At 41.7% G+C, this 25,872-nt stretch overlaps 1 protein-coding gene across 2 annotated transcripts in view; it reads left to right on the top strand.

The window, feature by feature from the left end:
• The window catches only part of dnah2 (dynein, axonemal, heavy chain 2), a 66,337-nt gene extending 43,377 nt beyond the window's left edge, over nt 1–22,960 (top strand). For both annotated transcript variants that reach the window (XM_085400394.1, XM_085400393.1), the window contains 32 exons: nt 198–358; nt 550–689; nt 1,275–1,407; nt 1,534–1,673; nt 1,964–2,174; nt 2,382–2,498; nt 2,685–2,826; nt 3,077–3,246; nt 3,558–3,674; nt 3,802–3,966; nt 4,109–4,231; nt 4,416–4,564; nt 4,741–4,807; nt 5,302–5,452; nt 5,740–5,888; nt 6,054–6,187; nt 6,693–6,837; nt 6,970–7,169; nt 7,435–7,561; nt 7,739–7,925; nt 8,165–8,313; nt 8,556–8,739; nt 8,847–9,037; nt 9,188–9,379; nt 9,841–10,025; nt 10,641–10,869; nt 11,808–11,959; nt 15,179–15,293; nt 20,907–21,083; nt 21,353–21,427; nt 22,298–22,448; nt 22,633–22,960. In XM_085400394.1, the coding sequence (XP_085256520.1) occupies nt 198–358; nt 550–689; nt 1,275–1,407; nt 1,534–1,673; nt 1,964–2,174; nt 2,382–2,498; nt 2,685–2,826; nt 3,077–3,246; nt 3,558–3,674; nt 3,802–3,966; nt 4,109–4,231; nt 4,416–4,564; nt 4,741–4,807; nt 5,302–5,452; nt 5,740–5,888; nt 6,054–6,187; nt 6,693–6,837; nt 6,970–7,169; nt 7,435–7,561; nt 7,739–7,925; nt 8,165–8,313; nt 8,556–8,739; nt 8,847–9,037; nt 9,188–9,379; nt 9,841–10,025; nt 10,641–10,869; nt 11,808–11,959; nt 15,179–15,293; nt 20,907–21,083; nt 21,353–21,427; nt 22,298–22,448; nt 22,633–22,787 (4,883 nt within the window). In that variant the 3' untranslated portion in view covers nt 22,788–22,960. The remainder of the gene's footprint in view (nt 1–197; nt 359–549; nt 690–1,274; nt 1,408–1,533; nt 1,674–1,963; nt 2,175–2,381; nt 2,499–2,684; nt 2,827–3,076; nt 3,247–3,557; nt 3,675–3,801; nt 3,967–4,108; nt 4,232–4,415; nt 4,565–4,740; nt 4,808–5,301; nt 5,453–5,739; nt 5,889–6,053; nt 6,188–6,692; nt 6,838–6,969; nt 7,170–7,434; nt 7,562–7,738; nt 7,926–8,164; nt 8,314–8,555; nt 8,740–8,846; nt 9,038–9,187; nt 9,380–9,840; nt 10,026–10,640; nt 10,870–11,807; nt 11,960–15,178; nt 15,294–20,906; nt 21,084–21,352; nt 21,428–22,297; nt 22,449–22,632) is intronic.
• Nucleotides 22,961–25,872: the final 2,912 nt, after the last annotated feature.

Genomic DNA, 25,872 nt, shown 5'->3' with positions numbered 1-25,872 from the left:
CGCAGACTTTTGAGAAACTGCAATTTGTCTACTACCTTCCAGTTAAAATGAAAAAAGCTAAAACTAAACATGCCAATTTAATAATATTAGGAAATTCGTGGATGTCAGCATTGCATAAGTTGAATATTTTTACTAGTACAGTGAGGGATTTTAAGTGTGCGTGTGTCTGTGTGTGTGTGTGTGTGTGTGGCTTCTAGACATCAAGAAGCTGTACCGTTTGGCGGGTGTGGACAACAAGCCCACAGTCTTTCTGTTCAATGACACCCAGATTGTTGACGAATCCTTCCTAGAGGATATCAATAACATCCTGAGTTCAGGAGAGGTGCCTAACCTATATAAGCCAGACGAGTTTGTAGAGGTGTGTATAGCTTTCATCTGGCCAGTATGTCTTTCTATCTCTAGGGCATATCATTTAATTTCCATACCATATTTATTCATTCTATGAAGCCAACAGGTAGCATATGGGTAAATGAAATCGGTTTTCACAAAGCGTAGATTCAAAATGCTCATATCCTCATGCAGTGTGTAACGCTGTCTCTTTGCCTGTAGGTATGCAATGCTCTTTCAGAGTCTGCCAGGAAAGACAATGTGGCTGAGACTCCTGACTCATTGTTCAGCTACCTGATCGAGCGAGTCAGGAACAACCTGCACATTGTGCTCTGTTTGAGTCCAGTGGGAGAGCCATTCAGGTAGAGTCTATTTATGTAATGTATCCTGACTGACAAGAAGTTCCTGCCCCCTTTTTGGGGTTTTTTTCTCCAGATTTTTTTAAACTACTGAATAAATGTGGGACTGGAGGAAGAAAGGGATGAAAGTGTTTTTTGCTGTGCTACAGTATTTAAACTGAGAAATCCACTTTGTGACTCCAAGTAAAATGAACACAATAAACCCTCTATGATATCATTTTAGTCATGGTGATTTGTAAATAAATACATTTAAATCAACTGGCAGCCTTTTACAGAGCGATTAGTCCCTACACCACTCTGCAAAGTTGCAGTTAGAACAGTGAGTCATCTAAGATAAACAAGGTCAAGTTATTTGAGTGATTCTAGAGCAAGGACTCGTGCTGAGACAAACGGCCAGCTGTCTGTACACACAAACATGTAGTGAGCAAATAGATGAACACACATTTTCTTTTGTTGATAAAAACAGCTCTTCACTGACAAGCATTAAGGGAAGAGCTTGTTATGAGTGGTAGGCCTTTTAACCCTTGTTGCGATTAGCGGTGCAGTGTAGCAGTCGCACAATGTTGAGAAGTGGCTGTTTGCCTACAGGAACCGCATCCTCCAGTACCCAGCTCTTGTTAACTGCACCACTATAGACTGGTTCTGTGAATGGCCCAAAGATGCCCTCCTGGAGGTTGCTGAGAGGTACTTGGACGGAATGGAGCTGGGCTCAGTGGAAGGGGTGAGGCATGCACACACAAAGAGACATATGTGCACTTTTACCTTTGAGCATTTAAGCACAGAGGGGAGAAGATATTCCATGATTTGTCTCAAGGTAACATTTCTACGTTTCTGTGTGACGTTTTAGATCCAGACAAAGGTTTCCAGTATCTTTGTGACCACACACCAGTCAGTAGCACAAGTCTCCCAAAGAATGAAACTGGAGCTGAGGAGACAAAATTATGTGACACCAACAAACTACCTGGAGCTGGTGTCTGGATACAAGAAGTAAGCAGCTTTTTACCTTTGAATTCCTCCTTTGCTTGTCTCCACTTTTCCTACCACATTGAAATGCTTCATAAGTGTTTTACGCTCACTTGGATAGCAATGAAGATACACTGCACTGTTGTAGGTTATGAGTTTGAGGGTATTTACAGTTGCAGTCTGTCTGACTCTTCTCTACTGCGCTTCCTTGGTGGTTAAATAGCTCTGCTTGCCCGTTCCATTCCCTAAATGCGCATCTCTGTTAAAATCAGCTTGTCGGGCTTCTGTTTGCGAATGTGTTTGTGCCGATCCAGACTGCTGGCGGAGAAACGCGGTGAGTTGGGAGAGCAGGTGAGCAAGCTGCGTAACGGCCTTCTGAAAATCAGTGAAACGAGGGAGAAAGTGGAGGCCATGTCTCTAGAGCTCGAGGAGGCCAAAAAGCAGGTTGCCGAGTTCCAGAAACAGTGTGATGAATATTTGTCCGTCATTGTGCAACAAAAGAAAGAAGCCGACAGCCAACAGAAGGTATGTGCTACAGTACATGAACATAACTCACTGCAGAGATTGAAGTAATATTTGCGTGGGTTACTTCCACGAGTCACCTAAAGATCCTTTTGAATTAAAACTGAAAACTGATTTTTTTGAAATGTTATGTGGTAGATTGTTACTGAAAAAACGGAATAAATAATAACAGTTGAACTCACATTCACTCACATGTGTGCTTGCATTCAGACGGTGAGTGATGAAAATGAGAAAATCAGGGCAGAAGAGTTGCAGTGTAAAGCCATGGCTGAGAATGCACAGAGAGACCTGGACGAGGCCCTGCCTGCCCTGGAAGAAGCCATGAAGGTATGTTTGTCCCGCTGACTGCTCTCATGGAATAACATGTATGCGCTTACTTTGTTCATTATATTGTCTGGTTTGGTGAGTAATTTGCTACGAGTACCACTCGGCATGTGTTTTATGTCTTATTTGTATTGGATTTTCACACGACTGAGCCTTCTAACAACCACACATTGATGTTTTTGCACATAGGCTCTGGAGTCTCTGAATAAGAAGGACATGACAGAGATCAAATCATACGGCCGTCCTCCTGCACTGGTGGAGACAGTGATGCATGCTGTTATGACCCTTCTGGAGAAAGAGCCAACCTGGGCAGAAGCCAAGAGACAGCTGGGTGAGCGACAGCAGCAGTGCAGAAATTAATTGAAGAGAGAGTTTGGCAAAAGAACAGAAATAACAGGCAAAACTGTAGTGTAGTGAAAATGAGTACAGCACAATCAGAGAATTACAGTCCACAGTTACAATCAGCTTTTTTGAGGAAAAAGGGTGATTGTAAATGTTATATTAGGGGTTAAATGTACTCATTCTTTTTCATCTTTAATACAGCAATTGATTGTTAACTGACTGTCATGTGTCTCTGGCAGGTGAGGGAAACTTCATCAAAACATTGGTTCATTTTGACAAAGATAATATATCAGACCGTGTTTTGAAGAAGATTGGCCTGTACTGCAAGCAAGTGGACTTCCAGCCAGAGATCATCGGCAAAGTATCGCTGGCTGCCAAGTCACTCTGTATGTGGGTCAGAGCCATGGAGGTAAGAGGTCGCTACACACGGTCACACACACTTTTAAACATACTTACAAATAACAATAGTCACCGTGGACCTGCTAGCATATGGTAAGTGGTAGTTGGTTATAGTTAAACATGGCGATATATAACGGATTGTAGATAAACAAAAGACACTGTCATCCACAGTGCAGGTTAAGCACACTACAGCAAAAGAAGAAAGCACATGCCCAAGAAAGTAGAATATGAGAACAGTAACAAAAAAGAAGCTTCGTTACATATGATGAGAAAAAGTCTGGGGCAAAACTAAATCCATGAATGTTTATATGGTTTTTCCAGGTGTACGGTCGTGTCTACAGGGTAGTAGAACCAAAGCGTGCCCAGCTGAATGCTGCCATGGCCCAGCTAGCAGAGAAGCAGGCCGCGCTGGCCGAGGCTCAAAACAAACTACGAGCGGTATGAAGAACCAGTACATCATGGAACCACCAGACAGATATAAGCGTTTGATTGATGAGAGCTCAGTTTGCAAAAGAGCATAATGGCGTTCCATTATTATAATCGATCTGCATGTGTTTGTGAGCAGTTGGGGGGAAAATTGGAGCAGCTGAAAAAGCAGCACAGTGAAAAGCTGGCCATGAAGGAGAGTTTGAGGAAGAAATCAGATGAGATGGAGGTGAAACTGGACCGTGCTGGCAAACTGGTGACTGGACTTGCTGGAGAGAGGGTCCGCTGGGAGGAGAGAGTTGTTGTACGCCCCCCCCACACACACACACACACATACCCACTCACCTGTCTAAACTTAAAATACTACTTAAAATATGGCAAAGAACAATACTTAACATAAAAACCCACATGCATCTTTATGTAATCCAAATCTGTGTGTTTTTCAGGGCCTTGAAGAAAATATGGGGTATCTGGTGGGAGACTGTTTGCTGGCAGCTTCTTTTCTCTCATACATGGGCCCCTTCCTTTCCAACTATAGAGAGGAGTTGCTTCAAATCTGGATGAAGGAGGTCAGGCAGCCAAACACACTGTTAAAGCACCCAGTAAATCCTACTGTGCAGTAAACTTCTAGTGAACGTCTAAGAAAAAAATGCCCTCTTAAAATTGAATGACCCATGTATACTGTACTCTTTTATTTTTCTTGTTTTTTATTTCTTCTCTCTCTCTTTCTGTATCTGCTTACACTCTTTTCAGGTAAGGGGCTTAGGGATCGCATGTACACCAGGATTCAGTTTTGCAGTTTTTATGTCCAAACCCACAGTGGTGAGAGACTGGAACATCCAGGGCCTGCCCACTGATGCTTTTTCTACTGAGAACGGAATTATAGTCACCCGTGGAAACCGGTCAGTGCATCATTCGGTATCTTATTATAAGTTTTATTATTATTAGTTTTGGGGAATCTCATTTTATTCGTTTTTTTTCTGGATTTAGAGTTGTGCATGTATGTTTTACAGTTTACAAACCATGTGTGAAGGTGTAAATACAACTTCTTATATCTTTCTCTGCTCTTTTTGTCAAGATGGCCACTGATGGTGGACCCTCAAGGCCAAGCTTTGAAGTGGATTAAAAAGATGGAACTATCAAGGGTAAGAACTGGGTTCTTTCTTTCCCATCAAGTGCTGGGTGGGAACATTACATCCTCAAATATAACTCAAAATACATTACTAAACTTTGTTTGACTGCCCATAAAGGTTTAGTAGATACATTTTCATTAACTCTAGCTGTCCTCTCTCTTCTTTCTTTTTTTATTGCCGTGCCTGGTAGCAATGCATTTCCCTTATTTGAGCTGACCTTTTACTTTTCTGAGACTATCACAACTCATCTCAAATTCACTGCACCAACATACTCATGATCCCCCTCAAGTAATTACTGAACCTATGAAGACTGCCTGCCAGTACTTTTTACAAAGCAAATAAGATGAACTTCACTGACATTTAAAAATCTCAACTCAGATGAGTTTATAAATATAAAGAAATACATTTTTAATGATTATGAATGAGGAATTATTTCTGAGGCTGTTGGTATGTTTTTGTGTTTGACAGGCTGTGTTGTTGTTGTCTCTTATCTGCCAAACTCGCAGGGTCTCAAAGTAATCGATTTTCAAATGCCAGACTACCTGCGGGTGCTGGAGAATGCCATCCAGTTTGGGAATCCTGTTTTGCTGCAGAATGTCCAGGAGGAATTGGACCCCTCTCTCAACCCAATTCTCAACAAGTCCCTGACATGCATAGGTGTGATGCAAATGCATGCACACGCACACATAGGCAAAGTCACACTTTAAAATAGCAGCTGGTGAAATAAATTTTTACCTGTTTGAGTGGTTTCAAATCCAGGTGGAGACTTTTCTGTCTGGAGTTGCATGTTCTCCCTGTGTCTGCAAGGGTACTTCCACCCATAGTCTAAAGACCGTTCATTTATAATTCTAAATGAATGTGAGTGTGCCTCTAGGACAGGTGGAGGACACTGGATAGATGGATGGATATGAATTCATTATGTTTATGCGTCTACGTGTTTGCAGGCGGCAGGTTGCTGTTGAAGCTGGGTGATAAGGAGGTGGAGTACAGTGCTGAGTTCCGCTTCTATATCACCACCAAGCTGTCTAACCCCCACTACACCCCAGAGATTTCTGCAATGACCACTATAGTAAACTTTGCTGTTAAGGAGCAGGTGAGCATGCATGTCTGTGAAACCATATGTGTCCTCTGTATGTTCTGGCTACTTAATAACTCCATATAACTCCTAATTTTTGTCTATATGCAGTTTCAGGTATTAGATGCCGTCTTAATTTACCTGTCACTGGGATTTTTGTGTATTTTGCATGCATGCACACAGGGTTTAGAAGCCCAGCTACTGGGAATTGTGGTGCGTAAAGAGCGTCCAGAGCTGGAAGAGCAGAAAGACTCTTTGGTGATTAGCATTGCCTCTGGCAAGAAGAGCCTGCAGGACCTGGAGGATGAGATTCTCAGGTTTCAAACATTGACCTTTGTCCTTCTTCATCAATATTTTCCTCACATAATGGACAATGTTCAGTTTAGATCCAGTCTTTTATTACCACCAGCTGTACCAGTAATAGTAATTATAACATGTTTGTTAAAGTAGCCATGCCTACTGTACCTCCATAAGAACCAGGGATTATATAAAGGAACGGAAAAAGTGTCAACTTCCATTATTCTCTTATTAGTACTTCAGGCAAAAAGTACTTTGAGAAAGAGCAACTGATTAAGACCCTACCCAGCATTAAATATCTGTATACAGTGTATATATATTAATATCTTAAAGATCACAAGTTGTGCATATCACCTTGTTATGGTGATCACTCATGTTTTCAGCCATGCAGTTCTCGAAAGCTCGAAAGGAAATTCTTTCCAAGGAATGAGATGGTTTTCTACCCATGAATGAGAGCAGGTTTTTGTATTTGGGCTGGGGGGTTGTTTTATTTTTATTGTTGTATGTTTATGTCTGTTCTACCAGACTGCTGAATGAGTCAACTGGCTCGCTGCTGGACGATGTGCAGCTGGTAAACACCCTGCAGGCATCCAAAGTGACAGCCACTGAAGTTTCAAAACAGCTGGAAAGCAGTGAACAGACCGAGCTCAAGATCGACTCTGCAAGAGAGGTCAGGTCTCAGGAGAGCGGCAGAGGGGATTGTCCTCCTTTGCTTGGTCTTACAGTAAATGTAGCATTTCTTTATTATTGCATGCTGTTTGGAAATGATAATAAAAAGTCTTTAATATTTTTGTGTTGACAGGCCTACCGTCCATGTGCTGAGCGAGCCTCTATTCTCTTCTTCATTCTAAGTGACATGGGCCGCATTGACCCCATGTACCAGTTCTCATTGGATGCCTACATTAACCTGTTTAACCTCAGCATAGAAAAGAGCAAGCGCAGCCAGAAGCTGGAGGAGAGGATCACCAACCTCAATGATTATCACACATACGCAGTGTACAAGTAAGCATTGTTTTGAAATCACGTCTGCTTCTGTGTGTTACATGATGTATACGATGCATAAATAAACAGTTCTACTTGATAAAAGAGCGAGCTGATGTAGTGATATGCTGCACACTGGGCATGTAATATGTATCTGAACTTGCTGTGAAAAGATCTGTACACCTGTAAGATTTTGATATAATTAATCAGAAACGTACACTTCATCATTTGCTACTGCTGCTGTATCCTGGTGAGTCTTCCTAACGCGTGGTTTTGTGTTGGGCAGGTACACGTGTCGTGGTCTGTTTGAGGCTCACAAGCTGCTCTTCAGCTTCCAGATGTGTGCCAAAATTCTGGAGGTGGCCGGAAAACTCAACATGGATCAGTATAACTTCTTGCTTCGAGGTGGAATTGTAAGAAAAACAGAACAGACACATTGTTGGTGGTAAAATCTTTCCTCACCAGTAGATTTGCTAATATCCCTCAAAAAGACCTGTAGGGTGTATGAGTGTGTTTAGTATATGCTATATATCCTATATTGATGAGATAATTAGACTACTGACTGATGATTGACTGATTGATGCTTGTAGGTTCTTGATAAGAAGGGGCAGATGGATAACCCATTTACCAGCTGGTTGGCAGACTCCAGCTGGGACAACATCACACAGTTGGATAAGCTGCCCGGCTTCCGTGGCATCGTGTCCTCCTTTGAACAATCCTCTCGAGACTGGAACGTTTGGTTCACCAGCTCTGAGCCAGAGAATGCTCCACTTCCAGGTCTGAATGTGCTATAGAGGGTACATTTGTGTTCTTATGGAGGAAAGTCTTCTCACTGTGAGCAAACTGACTGAGCGTGCTCTCCTGAGAGGCCGGGTGAACTGATGTGCAAGAAAGTCAGCTTTTTCTTACTGCTGTGCAACAGTTTTAATTACTTGACTATTTGTTTTTCTTCTTGTCTTTATGCATCACTCCTAATAAATTGTATACTTACAGATTTACATTTTTTCCCCCTTTAGGTGATTGGGAGAGTAAGTGTAATGAGTTCCAGAAAATGCTGATAGTGCGTGCTATGCGTCCCGACCGTGTCTCTTTCTGCATTACCTCCTTCATCATTAAACACCTCGGCTCTCGCTTTGTGGAACCACCTGTACTCGACATGAAATCAGTGAGTTTCAGGTCTTTTTAAACTAATTCCTGATATTTTTCCAAGTATCATGATTAAAGGTTTGGATTCTTGTTAATATAATCTTTCTAGTTGCAAGTGAATTTTTGCTTGAAGTGTCAAAATCTCCAAAAATCCCATTGCAGAGTTACTGTTAGGTGTCAAGTAAGTTGCCTTTTTTTTTTAAATCATCTCACTCTCTTCCAGCTTTTTTGATGAATGTGCCATCTTTGTCTTCTCCCTAGGTTGTGGAGGAATCAACTAGCTGTACTCCTCTGATCTTTGTTCTGTCTCCCGGGGTGGACCCTACAGGCGCTCTGCTGCAGCTAGCTGAGGCTTCTGGGATGAGCAACCACTTCCAGGCTCTGTCTCTGGGCCAGGGACAGGCTCCCATTGCCAAGAGCATGATAGAGGAGGGCATTAAGAACGGTGCTAGACCAGTTGCTATGTTTGTTTGTTTGCTTTTTAACGATCACTGTGTCTGATTACTCAAATAGGAATCTACACGTAGAACTAAACTGAACTGACTCTTTCAGGTCATTGGGTGTTCCTGGCCAACTGTCACCTGTCTCTGTCATGGATGCCTGAGCTGGACAAGCTGATTAAGCAGCTACAGCTGCAGAAGCCCCACCCAGACTTCAGGCTCTGGCTCAGCTCTTCACCACACCCTGATTTTCCCATTACCATTCTGCAGGCTGGCATCAAGATGACCACTGAACCACCGAAGGTACACACTCACAGACACAGCTTTGTGTCGCTACAGTCATACAATATATACATTCTTGTATGTGTGAGTTTTACTTGTCACTACATACACGCTACACGTAACTGAAACTATAAGCTCTAAACTCTTAACACTTCCCGTTCTCATTCTCAGGGTGTTAAAGCCAACATGAAGCGTCTTTACCAGCTGGTGACAGAAGCTCAATTCAACAGCTGCAATAAACCCGCGTTCTACAGGAAGCTCCTCTTCTCCCTCTGCTTTTTCCACAGCATCCTTCTGGAAAGGAAGAAGTTTCTACAGATGGGCTGGAACATTGTGTATGGCTTTAATGATTCTGACTTTGAGGTGAGAGATTCATTTGATACAGGAAAAAAACTGTGACAGCTATTGGAAAGGACAGAAAAACAAATGTTTAGTGCAGTAATAATGTTTGTGTTTACATCTGCTGATTGATGTAGTGAAGATCACATGGTTTTGTATGTAAAGAAAAAGATTGATTGATTAGGATAAATGTACGTGTGTCTTTATTAAAGACAACACATTAATTTAGAGTAATTAATAATAAGTATGCAGGTAGTTGATTTTATTTTCCTAACAACACGATGCTCTCCTGTGTCAGAGAACAATAATGTAGTAAACAAAAGTACAACAAAATGCAAATCACAAGAATTTAGTTCAGGTGTGTGAGACTGATTCATTAACATTTCTTTTTTCTTTCTGCTCCAGAGAGTTTTGCACTTGTCCTTGATGTGTTGTGTCAGATTTCAAACCCAGTCTGTTAAGCTCTTTGTCTTAATACTTCCCAGGTGAGTGAGAAACTACTCAGTCTGTACCTGAATGATTATGAGGAGATTCCCTGGGATGCACTCAAGTACCTCATTGCTGGGGTCAACTATGGAGGTCACGTCACCGATGACTGGGACAGACGTCTTCTGACCACATACATCAATGACTACTTCTGTGACGCTGTCATAAACCAGCCATTCTTCAAGTAAGATATTATTCAGTGTGCTAATGCAAGTATACTAGTAACTGCTTCAAACCAGTGCACTGTGCTAATAATTTAAATATGTTTTGGTAAACAAAAGCACTTTTGCAGAAGTACCGATGCCTAAACATTTCCCATATTTGATGCAAACTGTTGCTTCAAACTGAGACTTTCTGAAGCACCTTTTTGCTCACAGAGTGCTAGCACCACCAAGAGGACAGCAAGGTCATCACTTCTTAAGAAAAGCAGATACACCGAGTGCTGTCAAGATCTCTTACTCTGTTTATTTACTGGCTTCACAAATCGTGTGTTTCTATCATTTCTACCCAAAGACTCAGATTTCCCCTTAGATAAATATCAAGTGAAATCTTTGAGGCTTAGAATACAAACCTTCAGTGCTCCATTCACGCAGGAGTAGTTGTAGAACGATTGTTTGCTAATGTGTTGAGGCAATCTGAAGCACAGGAAATTACTACCACTTCATGTTGCTGCTCCCAACAGAACACTTAATCTTATCATATGTATTATGATGATGTTGTCTTTTTTGCACTGTTATTATGCTGATGGGCATTTTATATAATATATATATATAATTATTAACCCCTTTTTCTCTGTCAGGTTATCAACTTTAACCAACTATTACATCCCCCGTGACGGTTCCCAGGCTTTATACAAGGAATATATCGACAGGATGCCATCCACAGAGCATCCAGAACTATTTGGCCAGCACCCTAATGCTGACATTGCAAGCCAGATCGCTGAGACTAAGACAGTGTTTGACACCCTGCTCTCCCTGCAGCCCCAGGTTACCAGCAAGACTGCTGCTGGGGGTAGTAGAGAAGATAAGGTGAGGGTGAAACAAGTTGGGAGGAGAGAACAGGGATGAAACTACAAAATGTAATAATGTGCATATTGAATAAAGTTGTTTTGTTTTGTTTTGTTTTTGTTTTGTTTTTTAACGCTGGGCTTAACAGTTAATCAGTGTACTGGGCCGTATAGCCTGAATGGCATCATCTCTCTTTAAAAGTATGTGTAGTAGAACGTGGGAAATGTAATGTTCTTTTTTCCAGTTAATGGTTAGTAATTGCTTGAAAAAGGCTGTCTGCGTGACTCCAGACAGCCATATTTGACAGATTTCTTCCCAGCAATGCTTAGACATCCATATAGTTACATAACACTGGCTAACAGTCATCAGTGTAATAAGATACAGATCTGGGAATCTGTGCTTTATGGCTTATGCTTCACCCTGAAGTTTAAGGAAAGGACTCAGAAGGTTTGTATTCTATAAAACTGAAACTGTGTGTTATTAGGACATTATACTGTTTATTTGGGTTTTGTTGTTTTTAATAAATTAAATAAAAAAAAAACTGTTCTGTTAGTTATTAGCAGAGTGCTGTTGTGGTGCAAGATCAAGATCAGAGCATTTATCACAACTTTAAATTGCTTCTAACACAAGTCCCACATGCTGGTCCCACTTAGCTGCTGCTTTTGAATGTTGATGGATCTGATTATATCTAATCACCCGTGCATGGATTTGCTTTCAGATATAGCTCTGTTTATTATTTCTGCTTTGTTTAAAGTCAAGTTAAAGGCACATTATCTCTTAGGATCCTTCTTGGAGGTATTGGCAGTTTGTCTCTGTGCTTTAAATGCTGTAGTTTTATAGTAGTGTGAACAGTCTAATTGGTAAAATCTCATTATCACCACTTTTATATTGGTTCTCCTGGAGTGTGTATTTTACTACTGGGAATGAACCTGTTATATCTGCTTTATTTGTGTTTCTAGGTATTAGAGCTGTTGACAGATGTTCGTGTAAAGATCCCAAAATACATTGAATGTGAGGGCACGAGAACCCTCTTGTTGGACAACCCTTCACCTCTTAATGTGGTCTTGCTGCAAGAGATCCAGAGATACAACTCTCTGCTGAGCACCATTAAGTATGAACTCTGTGTGTGTGTGTGTGTGTGTGTGTGTGTGTGTGTGTGTGTGTGTGTGTGTGTGTGTGTGTGTGTGTGTGTGTGTGTGTGTCTGTTTTATTGTACCTTGATGTGTAAATCTACAGTTTCAAATGAGTTAAATGTAGGTGTCATATGCCATCAGTTAGAAAAACAAATCTGAGGCTAAAATTGTGCAGTTTCACAGCTGAATAATTGCACTTTATTTTCACTGAATAATTCAGACCCTGCTAACAAAAGTGCTTTTTCTCACGTGTTTGATTTTTTTGATTTTCACTCCTTCCAATTAGTCTCTGTACCAGTTTGAAGACAATAACAGAAATTAAAAAAGCAGAAATTCATATTTATTTTTGGCTGGGTCAGCTATTCATATTTTTTTAAGTTATAAAACAATGCTATTTATTTCTATTTTTAACTTAATGTTGTGGCTCAGGAGCTAAGGCGTACTAATCCTGAATTCCTGATGCATGCATCAGTGTGAGTCAGTCTATGTGGAACAGTTAAGCAGTGGGAAGTAGTAAAGCACATAGAATGAAGTGCAATATAAATGTGGTTGAGTACAAAAGTGCTGTATAGGTATCAGTCCATTTACCAGTGTTATTAAAGACAAATCAATAACAGAAAGTTGTGCACTTGATAGAATAACTTAAGTATAACATGGTGTGGTCTTGTCGCAGAGCGCTAATAATCCTAGATGTGTTTTAGGCAGTGCTGGGGCCGTTATTCCAAAAAAAGCCATGTATTACACATTACTCGTTACTTGTCTTAAAAGTAACATAAAGTACATTACGTGATTACTCACCAGAAAAAGTAATTAATTACGTTACTCATTACATTGCTTTGTCATTATGAGACGATGCATTTCAGATCAATTTACAGAATAATTACCAGTTAACAAAATAAACCTTAGATGACAGTTACATGTACCCGCACAAATCCTAATGAGGACTCAGGGGCATCTTTCTTTTAGTGTTTGCATATAAACACGAAGCCAACAACACAAAGCAAAGTTGAAAACCAGCCAAAGACAACTTAAAGTGATTCTACTGTAGACAGATAGAAATGGATGCTACAACGCTGCAAGCCTGACTTCTTATCACTCCTTTTGTTACCTGCTAAAGTTCAGGCTCTGCGTGCTGAGTTGGGTTCAGCATGCGCTCAGCTTTAACTAGGGTTGCCAACTCCCTGAAAAATAAATAAGGGACACCTCGTGGCCAGGGCCGGGCGACCCAGTTGTCTTCACCCTTCCCAGTGTGGTGAATTTTCTAGCTCTTTTTTTGTGTGTGAAATTATTTTTTTTAACCCTTTGACTTGAATTTGATTTAAGTAGATGTGTATTCTTTGTGATATGAACACATGTGAAACAAATGATCATTTAGCCATTTATTTTTAGCTCAAAATGACAACATTAACACATAAAACAGGTCTCTTTCTTAAACAGAAGCCTGTCATGCTTAACTTTTGAGAATATAAGTAAATCTTTCTTTAAAAGAACTCTGTCCTGCTTAACTTAAAATAATAGAAAACAATAGAAAGAAAAATATTCTTGTAACAGTGCACATATAGTGCATTTAGTACAATTGGCTTCAGCTGAGGTATTATTTCAGCTTTTCTAATGCTAATCAGCTGCTCCCGTTTGAAAACCCGCTTGTTCCCATGATTACGCATCTTAACTCATCATCATTATTCATCTATGTATTACTTTTATGTATTAGTCATCTATTTGTTGTAATCATCTATCCTTGCAGTCGTTTATTACACAAAATAAATTATATTATCACACTTCTGGCCACATAGCGCTGATATTCACTGCACATGCCCATATTAACTTTTTCCAGCCAGGTGTTTTCCTTTTCCCATTCTTCCCTTTCTCTGAGGGGAACAAACATTGCTGCTCTAACGCTGGGCTCACACTGTGCGGTTTTAGGCCCATTTTGAGCCGATTTTTGAGTGATCGGACCGATTTTGGCCTTCATCGTGCGTCGTGTAGTATACGTGGGGTAACGAGAAGTGATTAACACCTCACGACCAGCTCCCGATCATCAATCGCTCGTGAGCCGCTCACACTGCTCGCGCGCAAACACGTAAACGCCGTGAAAAAGATGGAGCAGCACGGCTGTGCAGCGTGTGATCTGGACACAAGCGATGGAGGCACAACTTGTAGAACTTTGAAAAGCTCATCCGAGCCTTTTCGATGTGGCCTCACAAAATTATCACGACCACAACAACCGTGAAAATAGTTGGATCTACATCGCTGCTAAATCACAGCTGCCTGATCATGTTTTTCATTAGCAATTTAGCAAAGTTGATGGTGGTGGTGTGTCTGTGTGAGTGAGAGACAGAGAGCGAGCGACAGATTTTCTGTTATAACCTTAATTTTATGGACGCACAGTGTGAGCACTCAGGTCGCATCAGAGCATCGGGCGGTATAGTGTGAGACCTGCATCGTGACCTACCAACTTCTAACCCCTGCGAGTCAATCGTGCAGTTTGAGCAGGAGCTGAATAACGCGACTGAAAAAATCGCACAGTGTCTGCCCAGCTTTAGGTGTACTGTCGTCCGAGACTTGCACCGCAGTGACGGCGTTTGTTTCCCTGTTGGCCATGCTTCTTGTTGTGGTCATCTGTTGTCTTCCGGTATTTTCTCCGTAAGCGACCTTTCCTCGACCAATGAGATGAGCGGTAATCTGAATTGTCATACTCGAATTGTCATAAGTGTGCTGTCAGCTCATTGGTCACAAAGCAGGAGAGGGGCTGGGAATTATGTTTTCAAACAAAGCGTTAATTCCATAAACATTTATAGACTACTTTTGATTCTCACTGTATTACGGGACAAAGTGCGTCCCTTATTAGCTCAATACGGGACGTGTACTTTTGTTTCTAAATACGGGACGATTCCGTATTTTAAGGGACGGTTGGCAACCCTAGCTTTAACATCAGTCTAGGTTCTTGGCTAGCTTTGTGTTAGCATGCTGTCACTGCAGCTTTCCCAGCTGAAGCTGCGTTAGTATTACAGCGCGGTTGTTTCTGTCCTAGACGCAGTTTGGATTTCACCATCCTGCTCTTGTGCTTATGTGCAAGACGAAGAGTAATTTCAAAAGGCTCAATGCTAGTTACTGCTAAACACCTATCAATCAAATGTTTTACACATTTTGTCACAGTTGACACAGTTTTACTGTAACTGTGTATGTTTGTGTTTTAGATCATCTCTGGTGGAACTGGAGAAAGGGATCAAAGGCTTAGTAGTGATGTCACCCAGCTTGGAGGAGATCTTCAACTGTATCCATGATGCCCGTGTACCATCGCTGTGGGAGAAGGTGCAAACACACACGTGCACACAGTTTATTACAGCTACCAGTGCAGGATAGTTATGATCCTTTACTGATCCTTCTTGGGTCTGTCTCCTTATGCAGATGTATTCTTCTGTATATGTCTCTGCTAGCTCAACAAGAACACTGTAGATTATCAAATGCACTTTTCTTCAACTGTGGGTCCGTTTTTTGGGGGTTGTAGAAATGCAAAGACCTGTTATGAGATTAGACTTCTAGGCTAGAAGTTCATTGAGGTTACAAAAACATTAACCCAAATATGCTCCACTGTGCATTCACTGGTTATCTTTTCTCAGCTGCATGAGGCCGCTTCTCACTGTTTAAAAATAAATCGATGCACTCACACGTCCTATGTGTGAAGCACACGTTCTAAGTCATGACAGATGTGAAACTGCATGTGGTACTTTCTGATTATCTTACTTCATAAAGTTGACAGACAGACTACAACGAGGATGGACTGCTAAGATCAATAGTGCTGAGAAAGCTACTTATTGGAAAATTGGGCGCACATGAAAAGCCAAAGAAGATTTTGCTGAATCAGAACTGAAGTAAAACTGAAAAGGAGTAACAGAATGCGTGATTAAAGGCATACTGTGAAGAGAAATGTAACTTTTCTTTGGTTTGGCCGTGCTGTACTGTATAATCAAGCACTGACCAAGCATTTCTGAATAAGGGTCGCAGATAATATTTCAATACTGACAGAGCGCTGTGTTTATATTCTGATTTAATCTGCATTTTAAGCCTTCCTCTCCCTGAGATAGTTACCACAGATTCCTTTGGTGTGTTGCTGCTTGACAGAGGCCCTTCAGATGTCTGCTCTGCACTCATATCACATATTGATCCCTGTGATTGTGATCCGATCAGCACGGATCTAATCTGCTTTGAGCCACTGAAACAGCTGCATGCCTGTCTCTGTGCTCACTCACTGGTCTGTTATTAAATGTGTATTTATCCATCACCCTGCCTGGCTACGCAGACATACATTTATTGTTCTGGTCTGTCCACACACACACACACACACACACACACACACACACACACACACACACACACACACACACACACACACACACACACACACACACACACACAGATGGGCTCAGTGTGGCTCTGGCTGTATTCCAGCTGTGATTCTGTCCAAATGCTCCATTCTGGCTTCATTATCACTGGACTCTTTACAGTGGGGAGAGAACACAGGGTCAAGAGGCTGGAAAGGCTTCTGACTACAAGGGAGTGTCGGTGTGTGTGTTTAGAGTGTGTTTGTGTGTGTCCACTGACAAGGGTCAGTAAGGGCAGTTCATGTTTATATTCAAGTGTCTGACTTAGAGCTGTGGATGAAAAGCATGTATGTATGCATGTATGTGTTTTTGCTCATGGGTGTATTTGTGAGAGGCTGTTAGTCAGGTGGAGCATACCTCGGGCTTCAGCAGCCAAACAAAGCCAGTGTCTGTGAACTAATCGTAGTGTAATAAGCAAAGTAAACCTTCCAAGGCCTGCTCCACTTTCCTAAAAAGACCCTGAGCTCATTGTGCTCTAGCCAGGAGCTTAATACAGCTCAATATACCGTATGTGTCTGTGCGAGTGTGTGTATCTATTTCCTTTTATAGGAGTATTGGATAGCTATTAGAGTTGTTGCCTCCAGCTGAGCGCCTCTGTTCTGCTGATCACTTGTAAACCTGACGACTCTCCTTATATTTCTTCCCATTCCAGGCTTTTTATTCATCTCTTGGTCTTTTCACTTCAGTTGTGGCTTACTCTTTTTCCTCCTGCTCTCATTTTGTGCACTAGTTCAGTCATTGTCCACCTCCATTCTTCATCGTCTGTATCTCATTCCTGTTTATATGTTGGAAGTATTACCTCCATTCTGCTCTCTTTCTTTCTCGTCACGCTTCATCTGATCCAGGCAGCAACTACAGCCCCTCAAAGAGTGTCCTGCTTATTTATCCCTCCGTCCCTCCATCCCTCTCTTCTCCGCCCCTCCTTGGCATAGCAGCCTGTCATTAGTTCTGAGCTCTCAGACTCATGGCTTTAATTTTGGCCTGCCTGCCTCTCTGTCTCCGGCCATTTTGTATCTGGTTTCCTCACAAGCCTTTGCCTGTATTTGTGTGCGTATGTGCGACGACCATATAATGAATGTGTGTGCGCCTAAGAGACATCTTAAATTAATCATTAAATTGTATATTGTCAATAAAGGCTTGGTGGCTTTCCAGACATGAAGCCTACATTTTGAAAGCATTTAGCTCGTCTGTGAACGTGAGGGCCAACGGGAAACATATATCAATAAGATTGATGCTTATCAGTGTTGCTAAGATGGTATTGTACAGTGAAATTATTACACCCATCTTCAACCTAGGCATCTGTTTGGTCTTTTTACTCTATGACAGCCCTTCTTGGCAGATATGGCGGCTTTAACGTCAGTGACAATGCTGAAAGGTTTAATAGCTAGTTCCTCTGAAATGGAGAATTACTAAGTCATGCTGATATTTATTGTTTTGGAAAGTTACTAGGCACGAGCCATTTCCCAGCTATATCTTTACTGTTACAGCTAACACACGTGTTTTGATTATTTTCACTCTCTGAAATTATAGAGAACTGTGACGGAGTCTGTCACACTAACCCATTGTTGTAATTGTTGCTTTTGAGTAAAAGGTTTTTAAATCAGTGAGTAGACTGACAGAAAAAGTGGTTCGCGAGCATTTATTCTTTGGATCTGAGGCATTAATTTATACGTGACACGCCTTTCATTATACAGATATTTTTGTTTGTAAAGCTGTGTTTGGTATTTCACATTGTGTTTGATGTTACTGCAGATAAGATGACTGATAAGCTACTGAAAAAAACAGATATGAGGGGATATGACTAATGCAGGAACAGTTCGTCTGTTCTGCTTTTCCTTATTTTCTGTCGTATATAAAATTGTGGATGCTCACATTAAACAAAATCATAGTTTCAAATATTAAGGCCATGATGTCTTTAAAATGATTCCTTCAAAGATGGTGACCAGGTTTGGTTGCACTTGAGGTTTGATTGCAGAAAAATGGATATAGCTCTTTTTATTGTTATTGTTATAGTTTATTTTTTATAGTTTAATCATTAATCAACAAATTGATTGGTTTTTGTTGATTGGTTACAGTATGATGAAATCAACGCCCCTGAGTTATACTAATTGTTAGAATCATCGAAGCGCAGGTGGGGTTTGTGGCAGAAATCGTCCACTCCAGCTTGGTAATCAACCAAAGGCCTTGTGCAGAGTTTACATTCATTTGAAAGCCTGACTTGTCCACCCTAGCTGGAAAACTGGAAAACCAGTTGTTATCTATCGTCCGCCTTACTCAGACTTTCTGAATTCTCAGACTTTTTCTGTGATTTAGAGCTCAGCTCAGATAAAATAATTATTGTGGGTGAGTAACTTTAACATCCATGTAGACTCTGAAAACCCTCTTTTGTCTAATGATTTCCCAGTAACGTTACAATAATCGACTACACAGCAGTGGCAAATGGATTTCATCACAGTAGATGTCTTTCTGAAAGCGCTGTAACTAAGTTTAAGTATATAATTCATCCATTGTTATCTTCCTCAACGCCTTGCGCCAAGACGGTGCAGAGCAGCTTAACACTACTGATGTTGATCATCTTGTTAATATCTCTACTTCTTCACTGTGTACAACTCTAGATAATGTAGCTCCTCTAAGTACATGACTCACTGGTATAACTCTCAAATGTGTACCTTAAAGCAGATAACTCATAAGCTGAAGAGGAAATGGTGTCTCTCTAATTTAGAAAATCATTATTTAGCCTGGAAAGCCAATTTGATGCTCTATTAAAAAAAGCTCTCTGTAAAGCTGGAACATCTTACTACTCGTCACCGACTGAAGAAAATAAGAACAACCCCAGGTTTCTCTTCAGCTCTGTAGCCAGGCTGATAAGAAGTCAGAGCTCTGTTGAGCCAACAATTCCTTCAACATTAACTAGTAATGACTTTATGAATTTCTTCACAAATAAAATTTGAATTAATTAATTAATGAATGCTTCAATCTTAAATATGATCAACCTATCTCTAATAATCTGCTATGTACCACAGGCCTTCAAGCTGGCTGTAGTTAAACCTCAAAAAGCATCTCTAGACCCAGCAGTCTTAGCTAATTATAGGCCAATCTCCAACCTTCCTTTCATATCAAAAATCCTTGAAAGAGTAGTTGTCAAACAGCTAACTGATCATCTGCAGAGGAATGGTTTATTTGAAGAGTTTCAGTCAGGTTTCAGAGCTCATCACAGCACAGAAACAGCTTTAGTGAAGGTTACAAATGATCTTCTTATGGCCTCTGACAGTGGACTCATCTCTGTGCTTGTCCTGCTAGACCTTAGCGCAGCATTCGATACTGTCGACCATAATATCCTATTAGAGCGATTAGAACATGCTGTAGGTATTACAGGTACTGCGCTGCAGTGGTTTGTATCATATCTATCTAATAGACTCCAATTTGTACATGTAAATGGAGAGTCCTCTTCACACACTGAGGTTAATTATGGAGTTCCACAGGGTTCAGTGCTAGGACCAATTCTGTTTACATTATACATGCTTCTCTTGGGCATTATCATCAAAAGACATAGCATAAATTTTCACTGCTATGCAGATGACACCCAGCTCTATCTGTCCATGAAGCCAGATAACACACACCAATTAGTTAAACTGCAGGAATGTCTTAAAGACATAAAGACCTGGATGACTTGAAATTTTCTGCTTCTAAATGCAGATTAAACTGAGGTTATTGTACTTGGCCCTGAAAAGCTTAGAAACACGATGTCTAGCCAGATGCTTACCGTGGATGGCATTAGCTTGGCCTCCAGTAACACTGTGGGTTGGAGTTAATGGAGTTAGTGGCTGCAACTACTTGTAGTCGGTCTCCAAATGCAAAGAAATCAAAATCAAACCAATCACCATGCAACCACTAATTCCTACTTCTGAGGAGGTGGCGCTCTTGTTCCATAATAGAGCCGTTTCAGGCATACAGCTCTAGCTGTGAACACAGGAGGCCCACCCACCCGTGGCTTTGTGAGGAGCAGCCAGTCTAAAGGAGGGTTGAGGGAGATAAAACAGCTTGTTTCAGACAGAGGATGAACCGAGGGGCTGCAGTGTAAGAGAAACAGTGATTATTTAGAATTGTGAATCATGCAAAGTGAGTCCCGGTGAGTTTAATAAGAAATATGTGGAGTTGGAAATGAGAACAGGTCATTGTTACTTACTTTTTATGTATTCGATAATAAAACCAATTATCACAATCACTTTTATGCTTTGGTCAGTTATTTTTAGATCCCAGCGAGTCTTTATGTATTATCAAATCAGTCAAAGCAAGTAAAGGTTTTCCTGTTGAGATTTGAAGATGCCAGCATGCTGAGACATCCTTGTACATTTCCTCTCAATTCTCACTCACCAGTTCAGTTTCGTGTGCTAATGAGACCTACAGGCCATCAGTGCTCAGTGTGACTGCACTGAACAGAACTTGTTCCTGTTTTGAGTAGCTGCCAACAGCTGGAAGCATGAAATGGTTGTAGATTTTCCACGTCTCACTCATCGTCTCTCACACCCACCCTCTCCTCTAGGCATACCCCTCACTGAAACCCCTGGCAGCGTGGACTAGGGATCTTTGCCAGCGAGTCGATCAGTTTGCACGCTGGGCACAGACGACCCAGCCCCCCAACTTGTTCTGGCTGTCCGGTTTCACCTTTCCCAACGGTTTCCTCACTGCTGTTCTGCAGTCATCAGCTCGACAACGCAACGTGAGCATTCACACAACCACATGCGCACAGGAGACGGTTATGAAATCCCGCTCACTTTGTGATTGATGGCCATATATTTTTGAGTGTCTCAGCTTGTTTTAACAGACGGTTTTGTGAGCTGAACCCAGTGAATCGTGATTCCAAAACTGAAGATTAAACAGCGAAGATTAAATTTCACACCACATAAAATACACATAATATAGACACCCTACTTTGCTTGCTGCGCAGTGTTTATTTGATGAAAACTACTCTATTGTGTGTCCCTGCAGATATCAGTAGACATGCTGTCCTGGGAGTTTATAGTGTCCACTGTAGATGACAGCAAGCTCCTTTACCCACCAAAGGTGAGACACATTGTATTTCTTAAAATTGTATAGAAAATGACACTAATCTGCCGCCGGGCTACTTTTTCTGATCCATTAGCTTTCAGCTGTCATTACAGCTTTACATCACATCTTTCATCTTCACTCAGACACTGGCTGTGTTTTTCCCAGAACAATCTATTTTCATTCAAAGCAGCATCTCTATTTTCATCCCTCAAATACACTCACGTGTAGATGTTTGGGTGTTTTTATAGATCATGTAAAATGTTTTGATTGGTCATATTTTCTTACATTGTAATTATTTAATTTCTATCCCTGATCTCTTTTCTCTCTCTTTGATTTTTCAGTGCCAGTCTGCACTTCTATCATTTCTTAACTTGATGTTTTCCCTCATTTTTTTTTTAGCTTTGACTCTTTTTCCTTCTGTCCAAATGATTTTTTTCTCCCGTTTCTCCCCCGCCTCCCCTTTCTGTTCTCCTCCTTCACACCCTCCTTTTTCCTATCCTCTCTGTACCACTCTTGTGTTCCCATGTTCTCTCTCTCATGACCTACTGCTTCCCATTCACCTCCTTTCTGAGCCACCCTTGTTTTATTCTTATTCTTCTTTCTCTGCCTCTACTCTAGCTTCTCCGTAACCCCCGCCACCCAAACACCACCACCTCTTGCCATCCATCTTTCTTTCTGCAGCTCTCCTCTTCCCTCTTCTTTCCTCTCCTCATTTCATTATCTAATTCCTTGGCAGAGCTGTTAGTCATGTTTTCTTTAATGCAAGAAGTCACCTCCAAGCGAGTGTTTATATCACTCCCCCTCCCCTTTACCTATTTATAATCCATGTTTTTTCCACGTTTTCCTGCTCATGGCCTTCCATACCTGTCTCTTTGGCCCCTCCAGGACGGAGTCTTCGTCAGAGGTTTGTATTTAGAGGGAGCGGGTTGGGACAAGAACAACTCCTGTTTGGTGGAAGCTAAACCCATGCAGATGGTCTGTCCTATACCCACCATCCACTTCAAACCAGTGGAAAACCGCAAGAAGATGGCCAAGAGTGAGTGAAATTCCTTACTTCGTTTCACAAACTTTTTTTTATGTTCCACTTTATTTATTTTCATGTGGTTTTTTGTCACCTGTATTATTATGTTCATCCATAAATCACTTAGTTTGGATTCTTGTTTTTGTTCTCTGTCCTGCTTTGTGGTTTCACTGACTCAGTTGTGTGTCTCTGTGTGAAGGTACGTACCTGTGTCCGTGTTACTACTACCCGGTGCGTGCTGGTGGGGCAGGCCGAGCGTCTTTTGTTGTGGGCGTTGAACTTAAATCTGGAGCTGTGACTCCAGAGCACTGGATCAAGAGAGGAACTGCTCTTCTCATGAGCCTGGACAACTGAAGGCTTTAACAATCACGCACACACTGACTGTAAAACGTTGTTTCTGTGCAAGGTTCAGGTATTCATTGTGTAGTAGTTCTTATTTAATTATTTTATCATCTGTTTTTGTGACTGAAATGATTTCAAATGTGAGTTCTACAGTAAAGTGAATTCTATATAAAGTAGGATTTTACACCTGAGCTCGACTCGTTCTTTGACTCTTTGAAGCAGGTCAGACACATTTCTGGAAGCTCTCCTTCTCTTATTTCTTTTTTTTACCTTTTTCTTCTCTCTGCTCTTAAAATGACCGACTGTGCACTCCTCTCCACAGACCTCCATCAGTCTTTCCATGATGACCCCCTCTTACCCTGCTGAAACACACACATTAACACACCACCGTCTACATACACATGCACAGGAAATCTCCGACTGTGAGGTATCGGCGCTTACTGGAAACCTACTTCTTTGTAACATCTGGATCAAGTGACTGTTGGGTCACGTAAGCGTTTGACTGTGTGCTCAGTGGATTCCTTGGTAACATGATGAGCTATTACATCTATTTTATGCGTTTTTAAAAAAGTAGACAGGTCTGGTCTGTAAGTGCATGAGCAGAATAGCATGATTGGAAGGAATAGTGGCTGTTTTTATTCAGCTGTATATCCAAAATTGGCAAAAAAAAAAGGTAAAGAAGCCCTTTTGACCCCTCAGCCATAAAAGGCTAATGGGCTATTGTTACCCCGCCATGGCCAGAGTGGCTATCCTCCACCTGAAGCTCAAAGTGACCTGATGACCCCACGTTTGGAAGGTCTTACTGTATAGTATGTTTATCACAATATAGAGGCTGTGAAACACCAGACACCACGACAATGTGGGCCTGCTGAAGCAGTCTTGAATAAAGTAATGGTTCAGAGTTTGTTCTGAACATTGTGCAGGTCCGATCCTCCTTTGTCTTTTCTGCTAAAGGAGGTTTGAACAGTTATTAAGTGGAAGATTTGACCCCATTCCTCCACATACCCCGCAAATTTATTTTAATGGTTAGTGCAGATTAGAATGGTTTGTGTTATTGGCTTAAGCGGGCTGTGTATATGTGAATGTAGTACTAAATGCTTCACATATTTTCCACTGCATATTTCCAGTGTTTATGAGGAGGTCATAATATATTCCTTCTTGGTTTTTTCACACTTAGTGCTCTAACAGTCATGAAAATATGAAGCAATTGCGTTCGTTTTACAACCTTTAGACTAAAATAATGTTGATAGAAATGTGCAAGAAATTAAATTTGTCTTGTTTTTGCATGCACGTATGCAGAAACGTGTCCAGGGTGTAAAAAAAATAAAAAGCAAGAAAACAATGCAGTTACTCAAGGTGAGGCAGAGGACATTTTTATGCTAATATGCATGTCTCCCGAGCTTGGAAAAACAAGGGGAGGAGAGGGGGGGCAGTGGGTGAAGGAGAAATGAACCCATTCAAACAAATGAATTCTAATGAAGCTTCACAGACAAGACGTTTGGAGTCAGTCAGCACTGTGAGAGGGAGAGAGAGGGAGAAGCCCCGGACTTCCCCACTGGAAAAGGACTCGGCCCAAACTCCTGAAAGGGAGGGCGAGAAAAACAAGAGAAGGGACCCTGGAGAAAGTAAGCTGGGAGGAAGAATGATTCCAGTAATGAGAGAGGGGGAACCAGTGAGGGGGCGGGGGGAAGCTGAGTTCAAGGTTGTATTCAGAATTAAGGACTGTCCCCCTCAAAGACCAACACAGACTTCCTCGAGGTTTAAGAGCCTCTTTATCAGACCTAGGTCTGTGTGTGTGTGTGTGTGTGTGTGTGTGTGTGTGTGTGTGTGTGTGTGTGTGTGTGTGTGTGTGTGCGCGCGCGCGCATTGGTGGTCTCTAGTTGGGTGGGAGATGGAGGGGTGAGCACATGGAATTCAAATTGGCTGATTCTCCATCCTGATTGTAACAAATATCAGGCTTGGGAGGTGGGTTTTTGTTTTTGTTTTTTGGATGAGAGCTTAAGCTGAAGTAAACTTGAATGTTGATGTGCTGTGGAGTCGTTTTAGAAACACTGTACAAGTGGTACTAATTAACCCTCCTCACTGACGCGATGTGCGCAGACAGGGATTCAGATTATATTGCTCATCTTCCTCGCGAGACCTGGTGACACTGCATCACCACAGTGGATTTTAGAGGCAATGTTCTTGGAAGGGAGTATTGATTAAGAAGACACCTTTTCCATCTGCCCATCCCCTTAAATTGAAAACACTTTGAAGAAATGTTGGGAGCATTTATTCAGCGCGGGTGAAAACAGGATCCAGGATCCACCTTTTTGTGAACTCTTTTTAGACGACAAGGAAGGGAAGTGTTTAATCACACGTCTCGCTCTTGAACACAGACTGTTGCTTGTCTGCGTTTGGAGAAGCCCTGACAACAGCTCAAGAACTCCTGAGAGCCAACCCGATCTCAGTTGGCTTTATTTGACTTCGCCTTGAGCTCATTTGATTTCCCGGCATGCTTGCGCGCAACTTTTCCGTTTCTTGGGAAGTGTAAGGCACCTGACAAGATTACAACTACGAGTGGCTCTTTGGGCCCCATTCGGTTCCAGCAACTCACCCAGCTGAGAGCTGGACTCTTGAACCAAATGCTTACGAGAGGAGAGGAGAGGAGGGGGGCGGGAACTTGCGGCTCGGTTGTTCGCGATCGAATAGTAGTTAATAGAGGAATTTGGGCAAGTTGTACAGTGTGTTTGCCAGTGACTATGGAGGCGGGGCAGTTAATGTCCAAGACTCTTCCACTGAAAATAAACCTGCATGAGGGAAGAGAGAGAAGGAGAGAGAAAGGGAGCGGAGGGAGGGAGGAGGAAGGGAAAGAGCCTTTCAGCGGGGACAGAAGGGAAAGAGTCTCCGTTTCAATGGAATAAAAACTGCGCAATTTCTTTACGCACTCCCTGCTCGGATCACTCGCACCGTTGCTGTCCATGAGACGGATATCAGCAGCGCTTTCTGGATGATTGTTGGCGGGGGGGAGTCCGTTCCCCATTGCAACCCCCCCCCCCCCCCCCCCCGCTGTCTTTGAGGCTTTTTTTTAAGGCTTCACCAGCTTGCGATTTTTTTC

This window comes from Rhamphochromis longiceps, linkage group LG3 (assembly GCF_057381845.1).
Source record: "Rhamphochromis longiceps isolate RC_006_pf linkage group LG3, R_longiceps_female_GT1.1, whole genome shotgun sequence".
In the NCBI taxonomy this organism is placed as follows: Eukaryota; Metazoa; Chordata; class Actinopteri; order Cichliformes; family Cichlidae; genus Rhamphochromis; species Rhamphochromis longiceps.
The sequence above is the reverse complement of the archived record's forward strand: the minus strand, read 5'-3'. Positions and strand labels throughout refer to the sequence as shown.